The sequence below is a fragment of the Lentinula edodes genome (assembly GCF_021015755.1).
Source record: "Lentinula edodes strain Le(Bin) 0899 ss11 chromosome Unknown C8R40scaffold_79, whole genome shotgun sequence".
Classification (NCBI taxonomy): domain Eukaryota; kingdom Fungi; phylum Basidiomycota; class Agaricomycetes; order Agaricales; family Omphalotaceae; genus Lentinula; species Lentinula edodes.
The window spans coordinates 39,789-64,415 of record NW_025764385.1 but is presented as its reverse complement, the minus strand read 5'-3'; the positions used below and the strand labels follow the sequence as shown (position 1 = coordinate 64,415).

Below are 24,627 nucleotides of genomic sequence, written 5' to 3'. Positions count from 1 at the left end.
AACGACCGAGCTGTAATAGCTTTGCATAGATGCTGGTACAGTATTTTATGGCGCTCGTGGAAGAGTAGAGTCTATACAATTCTCATCCGGATTTCGTCCATCATTCCCTCCCTCTTCTATTCCTATTCTACTCTACTACTATCGTTATTGCCTTTGACATTATTCCTCCCCCCGTAGCCATATATATGATCGTCTCTCGACGAGGTTCTCCTTATTCAACCCCCACTCACGTAGCATTTTGGGTGAAAACTGCATTTGTATCATTAGAATTTAGCATTTTCTCGTTTACGCTTTCGAAGTTTGAATTTCTCCTCTGAGTATGATGTCATTCATAATTCTCCTTACCTTTTGACCGCGATGAGCAAAGTTAGTGGTAGAGGTTCTGTAATTTTTATGCAGATGGCTTAACGTGCTTCAAGTTCATGAAGAAAATCCAATCGAAAATCGAAAAGGTATTGGAGTCAAATGACGGGGGGAATCTTCCACCCTCAGACGTACCTCCGCTAGCTCAACCCCCCAGCTCTCGTCAAATATATCGTTTCCGCAAACAGCGTGGTGTCAACCTTGGATCCTGGTTTACTTTAGAGAATTGGCTTACACCAAGTCTTTTTCAACATGCTGCTGAACCCAAGGCCAGCGAGATGGACGTGCTTCGAGGTTTGGGGCCTCAGGGAACGAAATCCATGCTCGAAAACCATTGGGCTCATTTTATCGATGCTGGTGACTGGAATTGGCTGGTAGAGCATGGAATCAATACTGTTCGTATACCTGTTTCGTATTATCACTTTCTACCAGGCCAATCCGAACCAGAGGTCCGCCAGTTGATGCGAGGTACGGAATACGAAGCGTTCGCAGACGTGTACGTCAATGCGTGGAAGTACGTCGGTTCCAATATCCAAGCTGCGCACGAGCATGAGATTGGGGTACTCATCGACCTCCATGCTGCTCCTGGAGCTCAGAACACCGATAGCCATTCGGGTTTGAGTGGTGGTAAGGCTAGGTTGTGGGACTCGAACGAACATCAGAGACGGACTGTACAGACTCTTGTGGCGATGGCCAAGGAGATTGCGAAGTATGATAATGTCGTTGGTTTGGAGTTGCTCAACGAGCCGAAGAATAATAATCGGTTGATGAGCTGGTATGATGAAGCGATTGGGGCCATTCGTTCGAGCTTAGGAGCTCAGGCTCAGGAACTACCGATTTACATTTCTGACGCTTGGGATACGAATTGGTACTGTAGGTGTATCATCTCTTTACTGATACAATTAAGAATTTACATTTTACAATTTTCAAGCGAAATACGTCAACGACCACTCGAATCTTGGATCGTTCCTTGTTTTGGATCATCATCTGTACCGATGCTTTACTTCTCAAGATCAACACAAATCGGCCTCCCAACACGCTGGAGAGGTTCATCCATCCAACAATGGACCGTCCGCATTGATGTTAGCCAACGCGTCTAAAGAAACACAAGGGTCGATCATTATCGGCGAATGGAGCGCCGCACTCAACCCTGCTTCGCTTGCTTCGTATCCAGACCATGAATCCAAGCTTGCGGCTCAGCGTGAGTGGGGTCATGCACAGTGGGAAGCCTATGAACAGCGGTGCGCCGGTTGGTTCTTTTGGACATTGAAGAAAGAGGGAGGCTCAGATCGAGGATGGTGTTATTATACTGCAGTTGAGCAGGGTGTTTTGCCAGCACAAGCGGATAGGATTAAGGCTGCGTTTGTCAGTGGAAGACACTCGATTGAGTCTCTGAGAGCGAAGGGTATGGTGGAGAATCAAAGGGCAATGCAGGCGCATGTTGGATGGTGGAATCAACATTCTTCAAACCCGAATGAGTTTGAGCATTGGCGCTTTGAAGAGGGATTTCGTCAAGGTGAGCTTTGAAACCACCTGAAGGCCGATGTTCATCTGTGTTTATAGGATGGGGAGATTGCATTGTGTTTTTTTTCGGGGATCTGACTGGGGAGTTGCGCGGGTCAGAAGTGGGGTTTGTAGGTCAGTGGAAACGTTTGAGAACGGAGGGACATCGCAGAGAGAAGGGAAATAGCAATATGGTTTGGGAATTTGAGCACGGCTTCGAACAAGCAGTCGGGATATTTTGTGAAGTCTTGATTTAAAATAAGGACAATGCAACTTTCTATAAGTACAAAAAATGAGTTTGTCAACTGACAGGATATGACCACCGCAGGACTCGAACCTGCAACCTTTTGGTAGATTCGGCAATCGAAGCCAAACGCGCTACCATTGCGCCAGGTAGCCATATTTAACATAGTTGCTTTTGGGGCCACTAGGAACATGCATGTACAAGGCTCCAGTTGCGCCGCACACGTGACTGAACGAAACGCGATCCAACACTCCACGCGCACTTCTTGCAATCTATGTACATTATCTGCAACTCTTGAAATGGCTACGGCTACACTCTTTCGTCACTCATCGAATCCACTGGATCGTGGCTCTTCTGACAATGCAGCATCGAAACTCAAGAACATATCTTTATTCACGAAATCCCGGAATTCAGTGTCCTCGGACGATCCACTATCACTAGGTGGCCCAGACGCCCAAATGCGAGAATTCGTTCACCACTTAGAAAGCGTTCATCCCGCTGCAGCAGCATCTATGAAGAAGCAGGCTTATGGTAAGGGTCCAGTCAAATCAAGGCAGTCCGTCACTGGTGTTATAGACTTGGATGAAGAGGAAGGAGGAACCGATGAACTGGGGCTATCAGGACGAGATAGCCATGGGCGAAGAAAAAGACGAAAGACGGAGACGGACGAAAATCAAGAGGAAGAGAAAGAGGTAGTAGCGGAAATCGAGGATCTTCCTTACGAAGAAGAAGAAGAATACGCAAACGACGAAGTAATGTCGGAAAGCTCCTCGGATGACGAAGAGAACAGTTTATCACGGAAACCATCCGAAGAACAAGAGGAAATTCTGGCAGAAATAGCTGACCTTGAAGAGGCAGTACCACAACTATCAGCCGATTACAAACTGCTCGACCGACTCGGAACTGGGACCTTTTCATCTGTGTACAAAGCCTTGGATCTTCATTACCATGACAAATGGTTCAACGCGCCGTGGCACGGTCATCACCATACCTCCTCTTCTGCCCACTATCAGTCCCTTCCACGGCCGCCAGGCACCAAAGTTTACGTCGCTGTAAAGCGTATTTATGTCACAAGCAGCCCAGAGCGCATTCGGAATGAAATCTCCATCCTGGACGAATGCAGGTCGTGTCGACACGTATCGCAGTTGATCACAGCATTCAGGCAGCAAGATCAAGTAGTTGTGATTATGCCCTATCAGAAGAACGATGATTTTCGGGTGGGTGTAACTTATGATCGTTGTTCTGATGATTTAACGTTGTGTGAATCTGCTAGGACTACTTTACAGCATTACCTATGGAGGGCATCAAGGCATACATGCGTTGTTTGCTCCGCGCTCTCCGTGATGTCCATTCTCGTCATATCATCCATCGCGACGTGAAACCTGCGAACTTTCTCTTTGATCCACGGACGGGGATTGGAACATTGTGCGATTTTGGGCTCGCCTGCGTGAGTCGATAGTAGTTTCATTCCGAGCCTGCTCCTGACGACTTTCGCAGCGTATGAATTATGATACTGGGCTCAATCTCTGTCTGCATACCTTGCCCACGGCGGAGAATCCGCACGGAATGTCTAGAAACAAACGAGAGTACAATGTTCCTCATTACAAACAAATGAATAGGGAAGCCAAGCAGAAATCCATGAGACCTTCCGAAGAAGTGGGGTACCTAGACAAGGATCCAAGGTCAATGTGTCTGCTTCTCTTGATTCGCTGAGAAGACTGACCCTTGTATGCAGGCCGCATTCAAAGGCAAACCGTGCCGGAACACGGGGGTTTCGTGCGCCTGAGGTGCTATTGAAATGTGGAGACCAAACAGGCGGTGAAGTACTCCGTTGCATGATCGGTAAAATCAATCTGATTGTCTGTTATAGCTGTGGATGTTTGGGCTGCAGGAATGATATTGCTATTCTTTCTCACCAAGAAATTTCCTTTATTCCAGTCCAACGACGATATAGAGGCATTGATGGAAATCGGGACAATCATTGGCAGGAGGAACATGGAACAGACGGCGTGTCTGCACAGTGAGAAGACTTCCCTTGAATCAATCAATCAACTGTTCAACTGTCTCATCGTGTAACAGGCCGGACGTTTTCTACCAACGTGCCATCCATCACTCCTGACGGAATCTCATGGTCAGATTTTGTCACAAAACAGAATCCTGATCTCTATTCGGTACCAGAGCCCGACGTACGGTTCTACCCATACACCAAACAACTGAAAGATCAAGCTCAGCGACAGATTCAAGAGCTTGATGCACCCGAGCAGACCCCGTATCATGATCCCGACCGCGAGCACGATGATATTTCGCAACACGACAACTATCGCCTTACACCAGTCCCATCTTCATCTCCCAGTCACCTTAGCATCAACACGAAGATTGCCAATCCTTCCTCTGCATCGTCTCTAGTTTTCCCCTCATCCCCACCGAAATCCATTGAATCCGGCGAATTATCGCCTCTTACTCCCATTGAAGACGAAGAATTCGGCGAATCCCCGAGACAATCACTCTTCTTAAGGGGTCCGTCACAGAAACAACATGAAGAGGACATCGACAACGCTCTGGACCTAGTTGAGGCTCTTTTACATCCTCTGTGCACCAAACGGCTTACACCTCGAAGCGCGTTATACCATCCGTTCTTATATTCTAGTAGCAATCGCCGCCAACAGGAGGCAGATCCAATGGTCGACGAGGATACTGATATGGAATTCGGTGCTGACGAAGACTTGGACGAGGAGGTAGAACCCGAAGATGATGAGTTCTTTCCCCATCCGTTCGGAGAGGGTGTTTGCCGCAAGTGGCACGCTCGAGACGAGGTGGGAGCGCCTTACGTGTGTATATACGCGCAAGACGATTTTGATAGTGACGACGCTGCAAATTTTGGTGAGGATAATGGTAAAGGGAGGAAGAAAGTTTGGCATAGTCTTACAAGCGGGGAGGGGATTGCTATTGGGAAGCAGCCTTGTGAGTTTCACAAGATCGGTTACGAGCTGGATATGCCCGGGACGTAGGTCATTCTGCAGTGATTTGTGGCGATATCTGGTTTGTTGGCGTGGATGCACTGTCCATTTTACGGTAGATCATCTCTTAGGGATGTTGCTTTAGTATCGTCAGTGCCTTTCTATGAACAAGTTGATTTGTGCTTCACAAAGCTACGATAGGTATCTACATTCTATTGCCCGGATGCGACTCGAGGATTGATGGTGTTTATTGTCAATGAGAATGTGGAGGAGTTCCCAACATTCGAAGCAGTCCAATATGTCCTCCGATAGCAGTCCAGAGACTATCTTTCTGCGATTTCGTGTTCCTATCAGCAACTCCTGCATATGTACCATTAGATATCAATACGCACGACTTCGTACTTCACCCCGTACTCTTTAGCAGTCTGGCGCACAATTTTTGCAACTGCTGGGAGGTGCTCTTGAGCGATATACGGGAAAAGATGATGAACCACCTGAGCTAGTCATGGGCATTTCATCACCGAAAAGCAAGTAAACCTCATACCTGGTAGTTAAGGGAACCCGAGAAGAAGGTTGTGAATGGTCGATCATGACCGTAATCTTGTGCTGTCTCTACTTGTAAGCGTGCCCAGTCAACATCGATGTTCCCGGTTTTAGGATTCACCACTGGGAATGCCGCAGTATCGACAACATGGGTGGCCTGAAAAATCAATGCAAGGATGATGGATAATGTGAAACTCCAGAAAGAAACGGAGTAAGAGAAAAAATTTAATCAAAGTTAAAAAAGAAAACTCACTCTGCCACCAGAAACGCTGAGATAACTCGTGAAAGAGTAATTCCCCAGAACAATGGAAGAACAATGCGGCTTGTAAAAAAGAACAACTATGATATGTTGATCATTATTCTGGGTAAATTGATCACAGAAACCATTACCTTTCCATTCCAAAATATCATTTTCTGCGAAAATGTGAAAGAATTCACCTTCAATGGGCCTCGATGCTGTGGATTGGAATAAACCGAATCCAAAGATGGAAATATACAGTCAAAATGTTGGTACTCACACCAGCAAAATAATGAGTCAAATCTTCGAAACGGACAGCACAACCAAGGAGAATATAAAGGATAGGAGAATAGAAAGACTGGAGCTGGTAAATGCTAAAGTATTTCTGAGAGTCTTTGATGCGCCAGAATTCAACCTCAGATGTTTCAATGTCAGCATCATAACCGTCAACATTTGTGAAAATGTGGTGGCTCATAACATGCTGGTATGTCCTGGGAGGAAGGGGTCCAACAAACTTGTATCATGTATAGAAACAAATATCACATACCATAATGTGCTTGAACACCCGACAAAAAAATCATGACCAATAAGAAGAAGTCTCCAGACTCTTGGGTTATGGCCAATGGCACCATGAGAACCATCATGCACAGCAGTGACACTGTACTGAGACAATGCGACACCATGTGCAACAGAAACAAGATAGAATACCCAGAATGAGTTAGATGGCAACCACCACTGCAACCCATACAAGATCCATATGCTGAGGGCAGTGGAGATATATCTGATATATGCTCCTGCAGAGTGTCTTGGGTCTATTTTGAAAGCCCAAAAGTGATTGTTGACACGTCTTTTGAGTGTCAAAAAGAAATCATCTGAAGGTGGAAAAGAAGGCACATCCTGTCCTACTAGCAACCCAATCCGAAATTTTTGTAAAATGTGGTGCTGTTTTTGTCCATGATATGCTTCGAAGACCTTTGTCACCTAGATATACAAACCTGATTGACACAATGATAGAGGAGGTGATATATCATTGAAACATACATCTTTTCCGGCTGCCAATAAGATGAAGTCCTTGCCCCCCGGGTGTTGACAAATGAACTCAGTTAGATCATATACCTTCTTGCAGAATCAGAGGCATTACGTTAATAATTTCGGACCACTTACCAATCCGTCAATAGATACCCAGGCTTTGCTGTGAGTGCATGCACTCTTCAATTCCTCTAGAGGGATAAAGTTGGGAGCATAGTTCAAAAGGCTAGTTGAGTCATGAGCTATCATGATTTGCACAATTTGAGCTGGCTCCAGGCTGGAGCAAATAGACAATGATGGAGAGCAGATAGAAATCCGAGGGAAAGGACAAGTATTAATACCAAGGGAACTGAATAGTGATGCCGAAACTGTCAATCAAGGTGAGGCAGGCTCAAGGCAGGCTCAAGACATTGCAGTCCTGGGATCACCGGAGATCCCGAGCAATCTCAACATCAAAATCAAGAGATGATCAGATTTAGATTCCACAGTGAACAACCTTCTATGAGTCTTTATATACCGCTAACACATACTGCCATCCAGTCATTCGTTGCCCCTTCTTTTTGAAAGTCCTTTTTGAAAGTCCTTTTCTTCTTAACTATCTTTCACCCAAAGTTGTTTCTATCATTTTCATTTTCGAGAACAGGTTTCTAGTCATGGCTGGAAATTTTGTGGCATTCAATACCATTGAGATCATTGGCTTGATTGGTGCCCTTGTCATAATTTCTACTGCAGTTTTATCACCTTCTATTCACCGTCTTTCTACTTGGTATCTGGTCCTAGGCAGCGGCGCTGCCTATTCATTCTCAATGCTGCTTTTAGCAATGGCCCATGGACAAACTGGTCCTGATCCTACATTCTCGCTTTGTGTTGTACAAAGTGCGCTAATCTATTCCAGTCCGATTTGGTAAATATCCATTGCTTGATATACTTTATGTGGATTGCTCATTGCATAATCATTCTGAATGAATTCTTAGGCTAATGGCTGCATCTTTTGCATTTGCACTCCAGGTATTTATAATGCTTTTTTAATTATTTCTTAATGTTGTGATTGTTCATATGTCCATTGCTAGTTCCATTTGACAGTACTTCACTATGTCAAGCAATATAATGGAAAAATACATCGTAATAGCAAATGGGTAAGCACTAAATTGATACAGCACTGTTAATAAAATAAATAACTAAAATACTTTAGCTTCCTTTATCGACAGTAATCCTGTTTACTATATTGACCATAGTATTTCTCATAGTGAGTCTTGGCTTTAGATTGTTGCCCGTGTGGAGATATACATATAACTAAAAATTTCTGGGTACACAGGTGGGCATTGTTCAGCCACAAGCTGTTCAGCGTAGCCCTGAACAATTCTATTGTCATTTTACAAATGACATAGGGTATGCCAAATCAAACATACTTATTCATGTGCTGTTCACTAAAGTTGTTTTACTACAATCAGGGTCTACTCTGTAAGTGTATTCAGTGTGGCCTTTGCTGTTGGGTCTGTTGTCTGTGAATGTAGGTTTAAATGTTATTTTATTGCCACATTTAGCATTTACATAGGCATTGTTCCATTCCAAAGCAAAGTCAGGCATGCTTCTTTACCACCACTGGAAGCACAAGAATGAATTTTACCATCAGTCAAATGGCCAAGTTTCCATTGGTGTGATGATCCGCCTGGCAAGCTTCAGTCTTCTCTCAATTCTCTCAGTTGCGTGAGTAACTGGTCTCCGAAAAATCTTTGTGTACCAGCAATTTTCAAATTTTAATTTTAAAATTAGCACTTGTGCTCTGTATATGCTTCCTAGTCTCCGGAATTTTGAGAACATTATTGTATACAATGCATTCTGTAAGATTTTACAACCCAATAAGAGTTCACTGAATTCAGGGTACATATCTTACAGTGTCCAATGTTGATGTCATTATCCTGGGTCTCAATCTGGTGAGTACTTTGAATGGCTCTTTGCTTCCAATTTCAAATTATTTCTATGCCAGTCAATTATTCAAACATGGATGTTCTGGAGGAAGAGCCCAGCTGCTTGCAAGATTGCTGTTCAAGTGAAAGTTGAACAAAGGCATGTTTAGGATTGTTGAAATTCAAACCTGGCACTGTACAATGAGGAATCACGGATCTTTTGGAACCCTGTTACAGTGTTACTACAGCTGTATTTTGTTGCATAACATTGATCTACTCGAGCCCAATTGGGGGCATTTCATAGCAAAATGTTCATAGGCTACATGCTTGAGCACAAATAGGCCAGTCTTATGGGCTCAATGATCTAGTGTCTTGATTTGTCTATCTTTGTTCAGTTTGCTTCAAATATTTTCTGTTGGGTGAGTATCTCTCTGGGGTTTTTGACCAATACTGTGCTCAAATAATTTATAGGACATGTATATTTTACATACTCCCTGAAATAGAATACTTCGATGGGCTCATCGTGTACAATGCTCTTAGTAATTGAAATTCATTCATTTGTTGATTGGAAAGATTTACAATTACCCTAAACAGTGTATAATATTAATGTTCTTCTTTTGGGACTCAATACAATGGGGGCAGTTAACTCATTTGACAGGACATGTTGATTCTCATGTCCATTATAAAGGCCTTGATGTTTTGGACAAAAGGGGTTCAAAATGGTTGAAGTGATAGAGACATGCATATTGAGAGAAATGACGCAGTTTAGGTCACCACTTTGTTATTTATCCCCTGGGCTGGACTCTAATGCTAGCTACTCAGTAAATATAACATATAAAATGAACACGAAGAGCCCCGAGCGTGTACTCATTTGTTACTTCAAATGTTTCTAGAAATTGAAATTGTTCCGCAATATCAAAATTCAAGAGGAAGTTGAGGGAATGCTGGCAAGGACACGATTAGCATGGCCTGATCTATTCTTGTAGAAGACGATATCGCTTCTATCTTCAACGAACTCGCATTCAGTAAATGAGCGGTAGAGTGCGCGAAAAGAATTCTAAATTGAGAGTAAGAGAGAATACTACGTGAAGCGAGTAAGATCAGAGATTCGACTCACGGTAGAATCATAATTATACTCCTTTCGCAATATCTTCTTGATGCATGCCGTCGCAAGGGGCTGATTGTCTAGAAAGTCCTGCAATTAATAGCAGCTCATCTTCGAATAGAGAATATAACTGACAAAACGGGATGGCGGAGAAAAGATGGTGAGATATCTGAGAGCGAGAATTTCAGTATAGCAGGCAGTCATCGGGCACATTTAACACACATGGTTGTGAGAGACATTATGGAAGAAAACACGCCCTATCCATCCCAAAAATGGTCGATCAACACTAGCCAGCGCGCCACGTACAAAATTCCACTGTGAACGACGATAATACGGAACGGTTGGGTCGGTGTGCTGAAGGTATGTCAACATGACAATCCAATGGTTCGTGAGCTGGTAAGAAATGAATCAGCGAGTGTGGGACACACGCTCATAAAACATACCAGATACGGCACACAGTAGGAACGAAAGAAGTGGCCAAACCCAACTTGCTTCGTCCATTGGTACAGAAGATAAACCATGAACGTGAGCCCTATATCGGACATGACAACGCCCGAGCGCTCGTGTGGCTTGAATAGTGACGAGTAAGGGCTGAAATGCTGTTCGATACAGTGAGAAAAAGCAAGTCATCAGAGTAGAGTTACAAGGCCAACGGCTTACATTCGTTCCCGGTGGATGCCTGGGGGACCCTTTGCGATTGAATAGTAGATAGAATATCAACCCGAATACTTGCATAGCGACGATGCGGAAAGTAGTACACATCGGTGTTTCCTCAAAGGCTTCACGATAATCTGCAACATTCGCTCTATCTTCAGGTGGAAGAGCAAAACTAGATCGGGTACGAGGAACGTAGTTCTCGTCTCTCTCGACCGAAGCAGTAGATGCATGATGGGAGAGATGCGATGACTTCCATGAGAAATATGGCACCAAAAGAAACTACGAAGCGATCGTTATGAGCAAAATTCTGAACTTGAGTGATGGAACTCACAGTATGCAGTACGAAACCAACAGCGTCGTTGACTAGAGCAAAGGATGATAAGGTGCCGTGACTCGCTTCGTGAGCTAGGCACCACCAAGAGGTGAAGAGAATGCCTTGGGCATTGAAATAGAATAGCCATAGAACATATTTGACCAGGCGAAGAAAGTTGCTTGGCTCGAAGAATACAGTCGCTGGTGATTCCAAGAACCACGCGAGCCTGTATAGTACGATCGCGAGGGTCACGTCACGAACGACGTAGCTCACACCCTTCACAGTCGATCTCCTGAAAATGTGCTTCGGCAACGACGAATGAAGTTCATTCCACGTTATCTGCAAAAGCAACGAAGATGATTAAATTGTATTTTGAGGAAGGTCTGCTAATTCACCTTGGAAGGCATAAACGGGGTATCCTTTCGAGTGATGTACTCAGGTGAATCAGCAAACGCAGAAGAAAGCATCGCAGAAAGAAAAGCCATGCAAGGATGATACCACTGATGATACTATATAAGTACCAACTCCTGAAGCATTTCATCTGGGAATTGTGGCGAAGCGAGTTTTGCTGGCTGGTATCTTTCTGCATAGCATTCGTTCTATGAGGCCTGAACACAGGCAATCAAATGCAGATTCGGAGGCCTAATTCCTCTTCTATATGGACAAGGTGAAAGAGGAAATACATATCAAGTTATTACACACCTTTCTGAAATTTTTGATTCTAATTCACCTTGCTAAGAAAGTTTCCCCTAAGTGAAATGCCAGGGAAACTCTGAACACGGTGATGTTTATTGATGCGTCGTCCGAAAGTCACTGATGAATCGCAGCAGAACAGCCACAGTTGACAGAGGCAATTAAATTTACACGGGCACATTTTCGTGTCAATCGTCTTACATAGTCATACTTACCGTTTTCCATCAACTTTGTATCAAGCTGCCCATATGATGAAACCGCTCAACCATTTCAGTACACTGTTGACACATTGCGATATGTTAGGAAAGATAAATATACCCCTTCGTCTGCTAGAAGCCATACTCTGGTGGATTGTCCACTGGAACATCTCCGACAAGAGTGACAGTGCTCGATTCTGCGGGGGATGTATAACTCGCTGAAAATCATTGCCAAATTTAAGCTCCATGAATTCGAGGATGATAACCATAGAACTCACGTAGACCCTCGTCCTCTTGTGCAACCTGTCTTCTCATGTAGATAGCGCGCTCTCTCGTCTTCTCTAGTAGCGCCACAAATTGAAACATGGCTTGATTCTTAAATCGGAGTTCAATGCCAGTACCATCTGTCAAGCCACCTCCGGAAGAAGGTTTTATCTCGAATGAGAGATAATTTGCGCCGAATGTGGGCTGTTCAAAACGAGTAGTGAGAATAGAGGGCAAAGGGACCGTTAAAGAGTCGAATGATGAATCTGGAGAGGAAGTGAACAGGAACTATATTGAAGGGTGAGTTACCTAAATGTACGAACAAATATTTTTCGACGCACTCGACGATCAGTTAGCCATATCCTTCCCATAGCTTTCAGCTTCTGAGCGCCTCCAGATCCGCCAGATAAACGGCTACCCGCTGGTGGAGTGTCCGGTATGAGTAATATCACTTCTGCTCCTGAATCGACCGTGGATATGATGTTCTCATCTGGTAAAGGTATCGGTTCTCTGATTGCATTGAGCATTGCACAGTTGAGTGCCATGATTGTCAGTGCAGTAATGGAAGTAATGATCAGCAATCCACAACACAGCAATTGGAATCGATAAACGCCTGCACTTCTGGGCGCTTAATTTGTCGGCCAGTTTCTGCGTAGATTCGTTCTTACGATCCTGAGCACCTTGCTCTACTCTGGTGCTTTTGTCAAACTTAAACACCGATACCAGCACTGGAGCAGAAGCCTCATTGATTTGGATTCGATTCGGTGAGTGCTGGCAAACGTCCCGGTTCTATTTGTCGACTTCGATGTCCAGGATAACGCCTGTAGATTGAGCCGAGCTTCGCGCGCTCAGCGGGAATTTTTGTGAGCTCTGACCGCCATGACATCAATTTAGCAAGCTTGACCGTACCGAAGGGAACTCTTACCAAGGCTCGACTAGAACTCTTGATGATCCTAGGCTCCGTGAACCCCACTATGCCAGGAAGTTGGATGACGACGATCCTGCCGCGCGTTGGTGGCGCGACAGCGGGGGATACCCTATATAGAGCCAAAATTGTATCATGAGAAAACCAAACTCGACTCTTGGCGAAGTGCATTGCAGCTCGTCTACGAAGAGTACAACCCAAGCAATCACCATTACTCTCCCAGATAAAGAGAACGATACTTTTGACGCCAAGTCCAAAGCAGAATACCACGAGTGATGTTAACCCAATTCAATTCACGTCCCATCCCAAGCCAATAATGCTACTTCACCGATAGAGTGAAGCAACCGACCGGTATTGGACTACAAATGACTCTTGGACGAAAGCACAGCACCAATTTCAAGGAGATGCTAGTACTTTACCATCGCATGTCTAGCTAACATCCAGTTCTCTTGGTTTGTATCATTTCGAAGGGAAAGGATTTCAAGGTTCCCAAAGTAGACTCGCGTTTTCGTTGTTTTATACTCGAAATTTGCTCACATCTATATTCATAGAGAAAGACATGATACGTTTTAGTGAGTATACGCAATTCGAGAAGGTGTAGTATGAGATGGGAAGTGATTCATACTAGTAGCAAGAAACAGAAAGAAAGATGCGATAATTTACCAGAGCCTGAGGAGATACTTTTCGCGCCAATTTCCTTCGCAACTTTCTCGAAGGCTTGAAACATCTTGACTTCATCGTTGCTTCTTTCCCAACCGCCTCCAAACATATGTCCATTTCCACCAGTCTCCTTTCTGCGTTGTTCCCAGCGTCTGTGCACACAGAGTTTTCCAGCACCGAGAATGCGATTGGATGTTAACATTGAGTTGGTTGGGGACCAAAAGCGATGCACCTACATAACAGTCTCCCTTCAGTAATCACTGCCTACATACCAGACGAAGTCGCAGACTGAAACATGTGGTCTACGTTAGAATGAAATATATTTTGCATAGCATGGAACAAGCATGGAGGATGATTTTATTCAGAATGACAGTGCGCACGGTGCTCAAGACGGCGAATAAAATGGGGGCTCATTGTGTCCACGTTTTCTGAATTCTCTATTGTATTTTAGTTCCGCTCAAGGACGACCATTGAAGAGCGTCTAATGCACTTTTTGGAGCATTAGAATGCTGGTCATCCCTCTAAGAAAATAGGCCTTTTGCAAAAATACAGAACGGGTGGGTTCATACTCACAGCGAGGACAACATGTCATTAGAAGTGGAGTGAGAGCATGCTGGATTTTGCCAGCACTTTTGCGCATGGAATAATGATGGCGGGCCTGATTCATTTTACGAGAGCCGGGCCTCGAGGCAGCCTCACGACTTTAGGGCCGTAGGACAATAAGGACAATCTAATCTATAAAAGCCCGTCCTGCTGTTCGACTCAAACCACCATCAAGACTTTGTACTCTTTTTGCCTTCATCGCTATCGGCGGTGACTACTATCTACAGCACACTCTGCATTATCTACCCTTCACCTCTATCTACCCGTTCACCCATTTCCCTCCAAGCAATTATGTCTGATGAAATCCTTGTAAGTTCCCTTTTTTTCAGAATGAGTAGGATCCGTACTTACTGTTATAATTTTCCCTTCGAACATCCTCTTTTCGTACTTTTTACCGAACGTAGCCCGGTGATGTTGTCGCAGTCAATCATGGCTTAGCAGGTCGTCAAGAAGGGCTCGTTGTTGGGTCGCATATTGACTACCTGGTACGTGGTCACCGTTGGATCGTTTTCACCAGTTTTAACGCGGTCGTTTCTATAGGGCCGACAAATCATTGAAGTTCAGCTTGATTCTTATGAGGTGTATCATGCCTGGTGAGTGTCGAAGCACTTTGCGCTTGAAACATCATTTGATTTGAATTTGAACCGTGCTCTTCTTCCTATCCTCTTTTCGACCTCATTGTGTGCCCCTTGCCCTCACCAGGCATCCAACTGTGACCCGTATCAGGCGTACGATGTATAATCGACCCGCTCAAGTCCCTCTTATTGGAGGCGTTCCGAGGACTAGGACCGTTGAGAGAAAGATCTACTGGTAGTCTATCGCTTCGGTCACCTTCGACGGAGCTAAGCTCGCTCCTCGGCCTCGTGGATCATGGTTCTATTCCATTCATTTTGGACACAATGCGCAGAAGGACGCGATGTAATTTATTTAACACGGTGATGTTTTGTATGTATCTGGGTACTTCTAAAGCCTGAGGTCACAGTCTATCAGGAGAAAGATGAGGGTAGTACTGCAAAATTTCTTTGGACGCGTATGTACTCTTAGGAGACTGCCAATTTACTGTTCTTCGACGTATAACTCAGAGTGTTTAAAAGCTGTCAGTTTCCGAGGTCTGCAGCCCACTTTCGTCTTACGAGTACCCGCTGGGTTTCATGTACGTTGGATATATAACTGTTGCACCCGAAGCAAATTGCATCGTGGACATTTTCATGATCATTCCTAAACGATTGCGCTGAATGATCGAATGGACCAGTCAGGACTCGATCTGGGAACAAATTCCTCGATTACAGCTTGACCACAATGACGACAAATAGAGAATAGAGGTCCTGATATGAGCTAATTACCGGGAGCATGTTGATATTCGGAACTTTTACCGTAAAACCATTGAAGATGGAGTACAGCATCACCGTTAATATTGTCGTGGTTTGGGAAAGGTGAGTAAAATCGATCCAAGACGATGACTTACTTGAAAGAAGCACAATGCGCAGCCAAATCCGACTAGAAAGAAGAGACCTTTGTGAGCTATTCCATGGGGCTATCATGAACAAACCAAGGCGCACCATAAGCGATGCAAATGACGATCAAACTCGAAACATTCTAGTAAATCACTTGCTCGATAGTCACAAGATATGCGCTTTCTTGCGTGGCGAAAAGACCAAATCACAGAGAAGGTTAAGTCATTTGAAGGCAAACGTAAAAAAGTGCGGCTTCATAAATACTTTCGCCCATATTCCAGCACTGTTCCAGCACCATGCTATTCCACATGCTAATGAACGGGAAGCTGAGTCACATCGACAATCGACGCCCAATTATTATATACCCGAAATTTTGGAGTACGTTTTTCTGCCTTGATATATCACTTGGGTGTTTTGTGGCTGAGGTCCGTAGACTCTGAGGACACGACAATCCAAGAAATGGAGTATATTGACAACGGTCGATAGGAGTTTGAGGTCAGTGTCATTTTATGCCTTCGACTTCGGCGTATTTTCCAGCACATTTTTTATACCCTGCCTGAACACGCCGATTTCCTTTTCCAATGCAACAATCATCTCTCTGACTTCTTTACCGACCTGTCCACCTTCATTCGTCACACCAAATCCGATTAACAGCATCTTCCTTGCACGCAAGAGTGTTTCGTATGCGAGCTTCAGTCTAGGAAGACCTGACGGGGGATAAATCACCGACGTATTGGTTGTACGAGGAGAGGGTTCATCCACTGCAAGCAGCTTCCCTAGTTCGGCAAGCGCGAGTGCAAGCACAGGGTGACCTTCTCGGAAAAGCGCGGTAAAACCGGCAACGTTGGTCGTCGCTGTATGTATAGTCTCGTCGAGGTGTTCTTGGGTAAGAGGGTTCGGGAATGAGGAGGTAAGGAGTTGTTGGTGAAGGCGTGTGAGGCCGAGAAGCGGATGAGCAGAGGGTGGAAATCCAGCGGAGGTCAAGATAGGAATGAGATTCGTGGTGAGTTGTATCGATTTTCCTGGATCTATGACGATGAAAAACGAACGAGTTCGCAACGGTTTTGAGTAATATTTTCATGACATACCTTCAAATTGTAGATTGTTAGCTTTGTCTAAACCTTCTTGGCCAACTCTGAGTGCATCTAGAGCGGCCTCCACCGACCTAACGACAGATTTACATTTCGAACAGCGAACTAAAGCATGTTCTACACGTAGGCCAAGTTAAATTGGAGCAGAGGTAGACGTGCCTAGAGTTGCGTACCATCATTTGGTAGAGGACATGATCCACCACAATTCTTCGGACAATTCAAAGACGCTCTCGGATCCAGCCCCGTGGAAGTACACAAGTGACATATGCACTCGAAATTGTAGGTCTCGTTCAATGCTTGCTGACGTAGATTTGCAGGTAAAGTGGCATCGATGTAAGAAGTTAGGATCTGAAGACAAGAAAGCATCAAAAACGAAAGCTTGCAAGAAAATGTAACAAGAACATAACTCCTCTCCTGGGTAGATGTCACGAATTGCAATAACCTGCATCAAGGGTTCTTGAACTTTAGGATCGATCGAGACTCTAGGAAAGACCACAACAACATTGGGATCGCAAGAATGGTTGATCAGGGCTACCACGGGGGATACGGCAGCACCTAGAGGTGTAAGTGTAGGATCGGTAACTGTAAACGTATTGGTAACAAACTGTACAAAGTCAAGACAATTATATAACAGTACGAACAATAGTGTCCAAAGTACTCACGCGTGAGATCGTATCCACCAAATCAGCAGCAGACGAAAGAGAATACTGCTCCATATCCCCTGGGCTTGAGAGGCCAAGATATTGAACCAGCGAGTGCGCGAGGTAGGTGTGTGTTTCGTAGGCGGAAGGCTTCAATGAAGACCTATCTAAGATAAAGATCAGATATTTTCAACTGAAAAGAATCACGACCTACGGGACTGCATACTCGCTAATTCTCTGGCCTGCGCCAGGTGGATACGATCATGAATATAGTATACAAAGGTCACATGAGAAAGCACACCTGTCGAGCATGAGGTCCTTGTTTTCGCATTTTCCACAGCATTCGACTCAAACATCGAATAGCATCAGAAGGAGGAGGATAATCACTTGAAGGAGCGGCTTGTGACCAATTTTGTAAGGATGCGCATTCGTGCTTGTGGATAGCCCAGTCGTTTCTTTGACAATTCTAGAAAATGAGCAATTAGACGAACGCCGGCAAGGAAAATTATGAATCCTCAATCTTACGAAGTCACAGTAGTGTGTAACACGGCACTTCGTACACCGACGCAATCCATTCATGCCAGTTTGTTCAAAACAGTACGAGCAGTAAGATGTCAATTTCGGAGAAGATAACGCTGCAGCGCATGGCTTGGTGACAAAAATTACACTTCCTGGACATATACTTCTCGATTAACATCGAATCTCGGACGATAACACCTGATTTTTCGCATACCTGCTCTGATGGGTGACTGCGTCCATATTCCTCGCCCGATCTCCTCTGATTGTCGTATCTCGATGAATTCCGGGAGCTCGCTATACATTCCTTCTTCTCTTCCTACCACTTTAGTATTCGCTGATACCAAATTTTTGACCGATGAAGAAGATTCTAACGATTGTTCGGTAGATGCTGAAGAGACATATCGGCTGATGGTTGGTTGCACAAACGATTTGGTGCTTCTGGAGGACTTGAGCTGCGCAAAAGACATCTATCTCCTTGGTCGTCCAAGATTAAAGATTCAGCGTGGGAAGGCATTCCTTGTAGGCCTTCCTTGTAGACCTTAAGTTAGGCTCTGACCTTCTTTTATTTTGAATGTCATTACAGCGGAGCTCCACTGCGGTAAGGTTTAATCACCAGGAGTTGACAATATGATTCGGATAAGATCAACAATCAACATTTCATGAGGCAATTATTTGATGTCGATATCGACAATTCACCTCCACAGCATTCAACTTGTGCACTATGCTTAACGATAAATCTGTATGTATCGTTTATGTGTACTCCGTAATCGAATAGACTGTAGAGACTCACCAATATTTTTCTCATTTCTAATCCGTTAATTTGCAACGGATTCATATCATAATCCTATCCATTGGCTAACATCGCATTAATCTGTGCTAATGTATCGCACTTCTAGGTTACGCTGCAGATAGCATGATCAAAAGCACACGAAAACGAGCATCGTCCTTTTCTATATATTAGTGAAAAGGTCAGCACAGGTCAGCACTTAGCGATTCGTCACAATAATAGCCACCCACGCATTTTATGCCTCTGTAATCCTGAACATCCATGACATGAATCGCTGACTCCAATCGAGCAGCGAACAACAGTACTCCTAAGTGCACCATCCTCAGTTAACGTTGTGTTGACGTTCGAGCAAAGGTGTATATTTACATCGTATGGTTATCTTCGCAAATCCGCAACGCCGTCAGGCGATAAATTGGGACAGAATATCTGGGTAATTTACCTCAAAATTATAAAATTTAGGGCAATGTCGACGATGATGTTTTCGCTGCTCCAGAAGGAATGATTCAATCACAGATAATCCTTGGAAGATAGTTCCCGAAAAGTGACTGAGGTTAGTAATGTTACAGTGTTACTACTATATACGGTAGCGTTCTTTCTTGGTGCTTTACAACCGCCATCTTTCTACGTCGTCTTTTTCCAGTGAGAACGCTGATAATCCAGGTATCGTGTTTCACCCAAATAGATACTACAGACAATGTTCATACTCGATTTTCAAAGCTTCAAGTTTAACCTACCATGAAGCACAACAATCGAACACGCAATGCCCTACGACCAGAACAGCTGAAGCCACTCGTTGTTATATTAAACCAAGTTCGTCGTAGTATCGATCTTACGTTCATTCAATTTTTACCGCGCTGCAGACTATCTACCCCAGCGAGCACAATATTGCGAAGTTGTCGAACGAGACTGGATTAACTCAACCTGAGATAAAAGTACGTACAACTAGCGTATCATAGTTATCCATCTCAACATTCTTCGATACAGAATTGGTTCTACGTGAGTTTCTGGCACATAATTCGTCGTTGACATACCAAAAAAATCCTATTACAGAATCAACGACGGAAACTGCGAAGGAAAGCGTCGAAATTGGACCAGACGTTAACACAGTTGTGCCAAGAACAATGGCGTGCAATCTCTCAAGGACACTTCGATCCGTTTTACAGAGGATGTACATGTTCTTCCTATTATGCACCGCCGATGCAACTCCTCGAGGAAAATAAAATCACTCTACCACCTATTGCAATTATGTTCCCCGACATTTTCAACGACATGTACGATTACACTCTTCCCCCTCATGTTCACCCAATTGACCTATCTAATCCACTGTGACGAATAACACAACAAATCTTCCATCTCGCATTTGTTATACGATAGCTCTGAAATATGAACTACCCTTGTCATCAGTAACAAAAGATACATTTTTTAAACTATTTTAGCCTCCTGTAGAACGACGTCAATATGAACAGCATAATTCTTGATGCATCTTGTAGATATTCTATCCTATCCTACGTAGTACCGATCTTAAAGATTTCTTATTCGCACCGATGTCACAAACCACACTAAACACCACCAACAGCTGAAGGCAACCAGACACATAGTTCTCTGCTTTTGCCTGCTACATAATGATTTTTGCTATTTTACGATTCAAGAGACAACACGAGCTTGACAAGAACATCTACGCCTGATCACATGAACAAAATGCACATTGTACGTGATCAATACAAAGGTAATACCTTAATCACAACTTCTTTTACATTTCAAATGACTGGGTCAAAGGCCGCAAGCGGCAGGTGCCAAACAATGAAAGTGGTGGCCAACCACCATTTAAATAAACTAGTGCACCTTCTAAGAATATGTTATTGCTGTTTTCACAAAAGTTGGCACCTCGGTCACATACTTTACTTTTTGGCTTCAAAATGATACCAAATGAAAACATTGATGTCTCACTCGTTCCTCTACTAGGTGGGGCCAGGTAATGAGACGCACAAGCGTATTTTGGTTATCATACATACTGTCAAGTCCATGCCTCAGTGCCCCATTCTGCTGCTCGGTATTCCGAGATCTACCGTTTATTGTAATCTCATCCTTATTGTTCTTTCTTGCTACACATACCCTTTCATTCTAGTCTCTCCTTATTATCTTTTTCTCTACCCTGCAGGTACTACTTGTATAGCTCCTAGTAGTTAGTTGTAAGACCTGGGTCAGAATAGGTCTTAGGGCAGGTTTTGGTATAAGGAGTTTATGTTGTAGCGTGCTAGGAGCAGGCTGGAGCTTGAAGGGAGCTACAGGAACCGCGACCGAGGACGGGAATGACCTAGTAGTGGCTGGGATAGAGAGATGTGACCCTTGAAGGGGTTCCTATAAGGTCCAGGGAGGTCCCTAAGTCGTAGGTAGGGGAGGTAGAAGTATGGAACCTAGTAGTGTTGTGTAGTAGGAGTTGTACTCGCTAGAACATCAACGTAAAATCGAATAGGTCATAGTGGAAGTGGGTCTCGAGTGTGTAAGCTCCTGAGAAGATATACGCCCGGGAGGGGAGGTCCCGGTAACGAGCTTGCCTCGTTTTTGTGTGAAAGAGAAAGGAAGGAATCTAATGGGCACTCCAACCAACCAATCTAATACACAATATGCGAGTTCACTGCTATCAAATTTATTTAATAGCAAGGGGTAGCATTGGCAAAGGTTCCGCAAAGCTTTGAGAGCTAAGTAAGAAGCTTTGATCAAGGTAGATTCAGCACAATTTGTGCTGAGATTGTATTGATATGGGTATATCAAGAATTGGGGGTTTGAATCAAAGTAAATTAAAACCGAAACACACAGACCCCTACGGAGGGCTAGAACTATGTGCTGGCACAACCACACAGCGTGATTTGCCCTTAAGACCAACGACTGATCCTAAGTTCGAAGAATACCCAACAACTGGATATACTTCTTGCAGTCACAAGGAGCAGAACACAATGTTCCTATACTCACAAGTGCCGGGCCCGAATGGCTGCTAGCGAAGAGGTTTCAGTCTGGCGGGAGTGTGTCTTTCCTTTTTACGGATTAGCACTGCAACGTCGTCCCAAAATCACTTGTATTCCAGATACATCGGATCGCTATTTATACATACAGAATATAGAATCGCACAGTACAATTAATTTAATACAATGAATGTTCGGAACCGCAAGGAAACTTCTACACTCGGTCTGATACCATTTAATTTGAATCTACATGTCCTTATTTGGTCCATAATGGTTCCAAGATTCAAGTATACCTCCAAACATAGGTAGGTACTTCGTTATTCATTTAATTTAATTGTTTTGGAGAATGACTCGAATGGTGTTCAACTGTCATTGCTGTTCAACACTTACTTCGATCATTTGTCACCTCGTCCGGAGGCAAATCAGCTCTCCTCGATTCTAATCCTATCAATCTGATTCATCTGGATTAAACTAATTGCTTCTCTCTTTCAACAGACACCCATTGTGCCTATACTCTATCAAGGGAGTTACGCATAGTATTCATTTAATGGCATTCTTCAATATTTGCTATATCAGGACTCTTTGACATTCATTTGATATGTCTTCGGAGCCTCGCAGTACTTTGATCGTTCTTCTAGTCATTTTCCTCAACCATGCAACTTGATTGGTCTATTAGACTAAATCACAGTCTTTTAGATTAATGCATGATCTCGTTCTAGAAGGAGTATTTGATAATTCCTGAGTTCTAGAAAGTCATTTCGAGTCAATCCTCGGCTCATGGTCACTTGAGTAAGTTCTTCCAAACTCCTGCCAGTGTAAGGTCCAATAAGAATACCCTTGGTATGTCATACATGAATGGTCATCCTTCGGATGTAGTCCAAGTCTGGTATAATCCTGCTTGACAAACAGGTTGACTGCTATCCGAAGGTAGTATCGGGGATGGGTAAACTAACCAACTTGTGGTAGTATGGGTATATGGTCCCTTCAACTTATTAGACTGATTCAGTATTGACTTTGACTGTCAATCTGGGTCTCAATTACAGTCCTCTCAATACAAGTCTATACGTGAAAATGTCACAATTCACAGTATAGACATGTCATCCCCCCCAAACTAAAGAATTTGACCGTCCTTGGTCATTCGTAGTTTTGTACAGGAATAGGATACCCAATCTGTTATTAGATTGATTCGACCAGACTATATCTCCTTTTAATATAAATCACTGGGTTTGGATCTCTACTTATCCGTGCTTTCCAATCAATTTGGATGCCCTCAAATGGGTTTCTAGCGCTCATCTTATCAATTTATTCACACGCCTGCTACGAATCGTAACAGTTTAGCGCTCAATTTGAATTGAATACTTTTTCGGTATTCATATTACATTTCGAAATTTTTAATTCACAATCTTTTCATCATCTAGTCACAGAACGAGCTTCCATTTCACGGAGAGCTGCTCTGACGTACGTACTGATTCATTGTGTACATTTATTTGGTTCGGGGCACGGGGTTCAACAAATTTTCGTTGAAGTCCGTTTTCTCCCCTCATTTCTTTCTTTCATCTCGTCAATTCAAAATGGCTTCAACCTCGAGTCAAACTCGCGCTGTCGCCTCAACTACTCTTCTTCCATGCTCTCTAATGGAGGCCCAGGTGATACTTGCAGGTATTCAATCTAAATCGACACTTCCTTTATTTTTCGAAAGCGCAGTTTTCCAACGCCTTCAGGCAGGAGATTATTCTCCTCCTTTACTTGATTCTCAACATTCCCCGGATTATGATGGATCTGGTTCCTTTCCGGCGTTCTCATACCCTCGCCCTTTACTTCCATACTGCTTTCCTTCCAAGACTTTGCGCCCTTTGTCAGTAGCATCAGGCTTGGACCTGTTTTGTTCTGCCCAAATGGCAGTTAGAACATTACAAGTCTTGACGGACGATTTTCCTTCTACGGAGTCACCGGAAGTTTATGATGTTTTTGAGGAGGCTGCACCATTTTTGGTGCATAACTGAAAACCCTTCCTACATCGTTTATATTAATGGTTTTCACTAGGTTTATATTCGGAACTTCTGGATCGGTCGGGCCAATTGCCCTTTATTTGCGGAGCAAGTTCGATTGTCGGCAGAATCCCTTTCTCTCAGCCTACCCGCTTTTCTTCGCAACGATTTGACACAGCAATGGGGCATTCCCCCTGAACATCATTCTTCAACTGAAGTAAGTGTTCCTTTCTATTGAATTCTCTTTTATTCTCATTTAATTTAATTTACAGGGTGTTCACAAATTTGAACGATTCCCTGCCATTCCGATTCCGTTTTGTCTACGCTTTCATGAGGGAAGCGCAATGATGCGTTCAGTTCCTTCTAAAGATCTAGATGCCTTTGCCTCGTTACGCGGTAAAGGGTCTTTGGCGGGTGCATCGAAGCTTGATCCTCTTGCACCTCCTTTGGAGATCACATCTTCGACCTCTGTTACCAAGGCGCTTGTAGCTCCCCCTCGATTAATCAGAAGGAATCGGGAGGTAGAGAGCCTCAAAGCTGATGCTTCCTCGTTTCGTGAGTTATAAATTTAATTCGTAGATTTTTGTTTTATTTATCCATTCTTTTGTTTTTGATTCAGTTTCCTCGCCGCGTTCCACTTGTTCAAGAGACTCGGATAACGAGCTCTTGAGTGGGTTTCCTTCTGTAGATTCAGCTCCCCGAGCCTCTTCGTCTACCAAGACTTCCGTGGGCAGGAAGGAGCCTAGACCTTCAACTACTGTCAAGGTAGTTGAAGGTTTCAAAGCCTCCGACCCCCCTACGCCTGCTATGGTTTATAAAAGGGTTCGACTTCCTCCTCGTTCGAGGAAAAACTTTGATTACCTCAAAAGGAAAGGCACGGCAAATTATTGTCACTGACGAAGATTTGGCTTCTAATGAAGTGGAATCTGAAGATGAGGATGAGGAGGAGGACACTGCGCCCCCTCCAAAACGCCTAAAAATGACGT

General features: G+C 43.9%; 10 protein-coding genes and 1 non-coding gene across 11 annotated transcripts; 5 read left to right on the top strand and 6 right to left on the bottom strand.

The window, feature by feature from the left end:
* Window positions 1–422: 422 nt before the first annotated feature.
* Window positions 423–2,123, top strand: C8R40DRAFT_1164141 (glycoside hydrolase superfamily; the record flags this gene model as incomplete). The annotated part of the gene is made up of 3 exons (XM_046230451.1): window positions 423–1,236; window positions 1,295–1,879; window positions 1,927–2,123. 3 exons carry the CDS (start codon window positions 423–425, stop codon window positions 2,121–2,123), a joined length of 1,596 nt encoding a protein of 531 aa, XP_046079105.1.
* Window positions 2,124–2,182: 59 nt separating this feature from the next.
* C8R40DRAFT_t307 lies at window positions 2,183–2,265 on the bottom strand. The gene has a single exon. It is a non-coding gene; the product is annotated as a tRNA-Arg (tRNA).
* A 600-nt stretch (window positions 2,266–2,865) lies between these two features.
* Window positions 2,866–5,118, top strand: C8R40DRAFT_1063059 (kinase-like protein; the record flags this gene model as incomplete). Its single annotated transcript, XM_046225506.1, has 8 exons — window positions 2,866–3,327; window positions 3,384–3,557; window positions 3,608–3,792; window positions 3,846–3,928; window positions 3,981–4,130; window positions 4,190–4,379; window positions 4,626–4,969; window positions 5,009–5,118. 8 exons carry the CDS (start codon window positions 2,866–2,868, stop codon window positions 5,116–5,118), a joined length of 1,698 nt encoding a protein of 565 aa, XP_046079104.1.
* Window positions 5,119–5,320: 202 nt separating this feature from the next.
* C8R40DRAFT_1261083 (delta-5 fatty acid desaturase) lies at window positions 5,321–7,278 on the bottom strand (the record flags this gene model as incomplete). Its single annotated transcript, XM_046233822.1, has 9 exons — window positions 7,013–7,278; window positions 6,890–6,964; window positions 6,396–6,829; window positions 6,129–6,339; window positions 6,001–6,066; window positions 5,864–5,949; window positions 5,612–5,804; window positions 5,460–5,561; window positions 5,321–5,398 (listed from the first exon to the last, which is right to left on the bottom strand). Exons 1-9 carry the CDS (start codon window positions 7,124–7,126, stop codon window positions 5,321–5,323), a joined length of 1,359 nt encoding a protein of 452 aa, XP_046079103.1. The 5' UTR covers window positions 7,127–7,278.
* A 135-nt stretch (window positions 7,279–7,413) lies between these two features.
* On the top strand, window positions 7,414–9,434 carry C8R40DRAFT_1136598 (uncharacterized protein). The gene is made up of 11 exons (XM_046229386.1): window positions 7,414–7,781; window positions 7,852–7,885; window positions 7,948–8,013; window positions 8,070–8,123; window positions 8,193–8,266; window positions 8,329–8,387; window positions 8,452–8,584; window positions 8,651–8,718; window positions 8,774–8,811; window positions 8,865–9,203; window positions 9,256–9,434. Exons 1-10 carry the CDS (start codon window positions 7,531–7,533, stop codon window positions 8,952–8,954), a joined length of 867 nt encoding a protein of 288 aa, XP_046079102.1. The 5' UTR covers window positions 7,414–7,530; the 3' UTR covers window positions 8,955–9,203; window positions 9,256–9,434.
* A 272-nt stretch (window positions 9,435–9,706) lies between these two features.
* On the bottom strand, window positions 9,707–11,326 carry C8R40DRAFT_1063010 (delta-12 fatty acid desaturase; the record flags this gene model as incomplete). The annotated part of the gene is made up of 8 exons (XM_046225501.1): window positions 9,707–9,841; window positions 9,902–9,969; window positions 10,025–10,058; window positions 10,112–10,282; window positions 10,333–10,488; window positions 10,550–10,825; window positions 10,878–11,198; window positions 11,255–11,326. 8 exons carry the CDS (start codon window positions 11,324–11,326, stop codon window positions 9,707–9,709), a joined length of 1,233 nt encoding a protein of 410 aa, XP_046079101.1.
* A 555-nt stretch (window positions 11,327–11,881) lies between these two features.
* Window positions 11,882–12,558, bottom strand: C8R40DRAFT_1063057 (uncharacterized protein; the record flags this gene model as incomplete). The annotated part of the gene is made up of 3 exons (XM_046225505.1): window positions 11,882–11,967; window positions 12,028–12,301; window positions 12,355–12,558. 3 exons carry the CDS (start codon window positions 12,556–12,558, stop codon window positions 11,882–11,884), a joined length of 564 nt encoding a protein of 187 aa, XP_046079100.1.
* Window positions 12,559–13,465: 907 nt separating this feature from the next.
* C8R40DRAFT_861317 (uncharacterized protein) lies at window positions 13,466–13,940 on the bottom strand. Its single transcript, XM_046236478.1, has one exon. It carries the CDS (start codon window positions 13,798–13,800, stop codon window positions 13,558–13,560), a length of 243 nt encoding a protein of 80 aa, XP_046079099.1. The 5' UTR covers window positions 13,801–13,940; the 3' UTR covers window positions 13,466–13,557.
* Window positions 13,941–14,379: 439 nt separating this feature from the next.
* C8R40DRAFT_861319 (uncharacterized protein) lies at window positions 14,380–15,283 on the top strand. Its single transcript, XM_046236479.1, has 4 exons — window positions 14,380–14,510; window positions 14,606–14,686; window positions 14,742–14,794; window positions 14,904–15,283. The coding sequence occupies exons 1-4, from the start codon at window positions 14,493–14,495 to the stop codon at window positions 15,013–15,015; spliced, it is 264 nt and encodes an 87-aa protein (XP_046079098.1). The 5' UTR covers window positions 14,380–14,492; the 3' UTR covers window positions 15,016–15,283.
* An 879-nt stretch (window positions 15,284–16,162) lies between these two features.
* Window positions 16,163–18,208, bottom strand: C8R40DRAFT_1164137 (uncharacterized protein; the record flags this gene model as incomplete). Its single annotated transcript, XM_046230450.1, has 9 exons — window positions 16,163–16,683; window positions 16,744–16,863; window positions 16,920–17,094; window positions 17,189–17,350; window positions 17,409–17,554; window positions 17,602–17,629; window positions 17,689–17,853; window positions 17,913–18,058; window positions 18,121–18,208. The coding sequence occupies 9 exons, from the start codon at window positions 18,206–18,208 to the stop codon at window positions 16,163–16,165; spliced, it is 1,551 nt and encodes a 516-aa protein (XP_046079097.1).
* A 1,052-nt stretch (window positions 18,209–19,260) lies between these two features.
* On the top strand, window positions 19,261–20,231 carry C8R40DRAFT_1136551 (uncharacterized protein). The gene is made up of 6 exons (XM_046229385.1): window positions 19,261–19,353; window positions 19,411–19,503; window positions 19,554–19,625; window positions 19,678–19,689; window positions 19,744–19,964; window positions 20,068–20,231. The coding sequence occupies exons 2-6, from the start codon at window positions 19,429–19,431 to the stop codon at window positions 20,078–20,080; spliced, it is 393 nt and encodes a 130-aa protein (XP_046079096.1). The 5' UTR covers window positions 19,261–19,353; window positions 19,411–19,428; the 3' UTR covers window positions 20,081–20,231.
* Window positions 20,232–24,627: the final 4,396 nt, after the last annotated feature.

What these genes read in the sequence shown, in the direction of transcription:
- C8R40DRAFT_1136551 (XM_046229385.1), top strand. Translation starts at nt 19,429, where the DNA reads ATGAAGCACAACAATCGAACACGCAATGCCCTACGACCAGAACAGCTG. An exon ending in TCGTTGTTATATTAAACCAA is followed by an intron (nt 19,504 to 19,553) that starts GTTCGTCGTAGT and finishes ACCGCGCTGCAG; the next exon opens with ACTATCTACCCCAGCGAGCA.
- C8R40DRAFT_1136598 (XM_046229386.1), top strand. Translation starts at nt 7,531, where the DNA reads ATGGCTGGAAATTTTGTGGCATTCAATACCATTGAGATCATTGGCTTG. An exon ending in TACATCGTAATAGCAAATGG is followed by an intron (nt 8,014 to 8,069) that starts GTAAGCACTAAA and finishes AAAATACTTTAG; the next exon opens with CTTCCTTTATCGACAGTAAT. An exon ending in TGGGTCTGTTGTCTGTGAAT is followed by an intron (nt 8,388 to 8,451) that starts GTAGGTTTAAAT and finishes TCCATTCCAAAG; the next exon opens with CAAAGTCAGGCATGCTTCTT.
- C8R40DRAFT_861317 (XM_046236478.1), bottom strand. Translation starts at nt 13,800, where the DNA reads ATGTTAACATCCAATCGCATTCTCGGTGCTGGAAAACTCTGTGTGCAC.
- C8R40DRAFT_861319 (XM_046236479.1), top strand. An exon ending in GGTCGCATATTGACTACCTG is followed by an intron (nt 14,687 to 14,741) that starts GTACGTGGTCAC and finishes TCGTTTCTATAG; the next exon opens with GGCCGACAAATCATTGAAGT. An exon ending in TATGAGGTGTATCATGCCTG is followed by an intron (nt 14,795 to 14,903) that starts GTGAGTGTCGAA and finishes TGCCCTCACCAG; the next exon opens with GCATCCAACTGTGACCCGTA.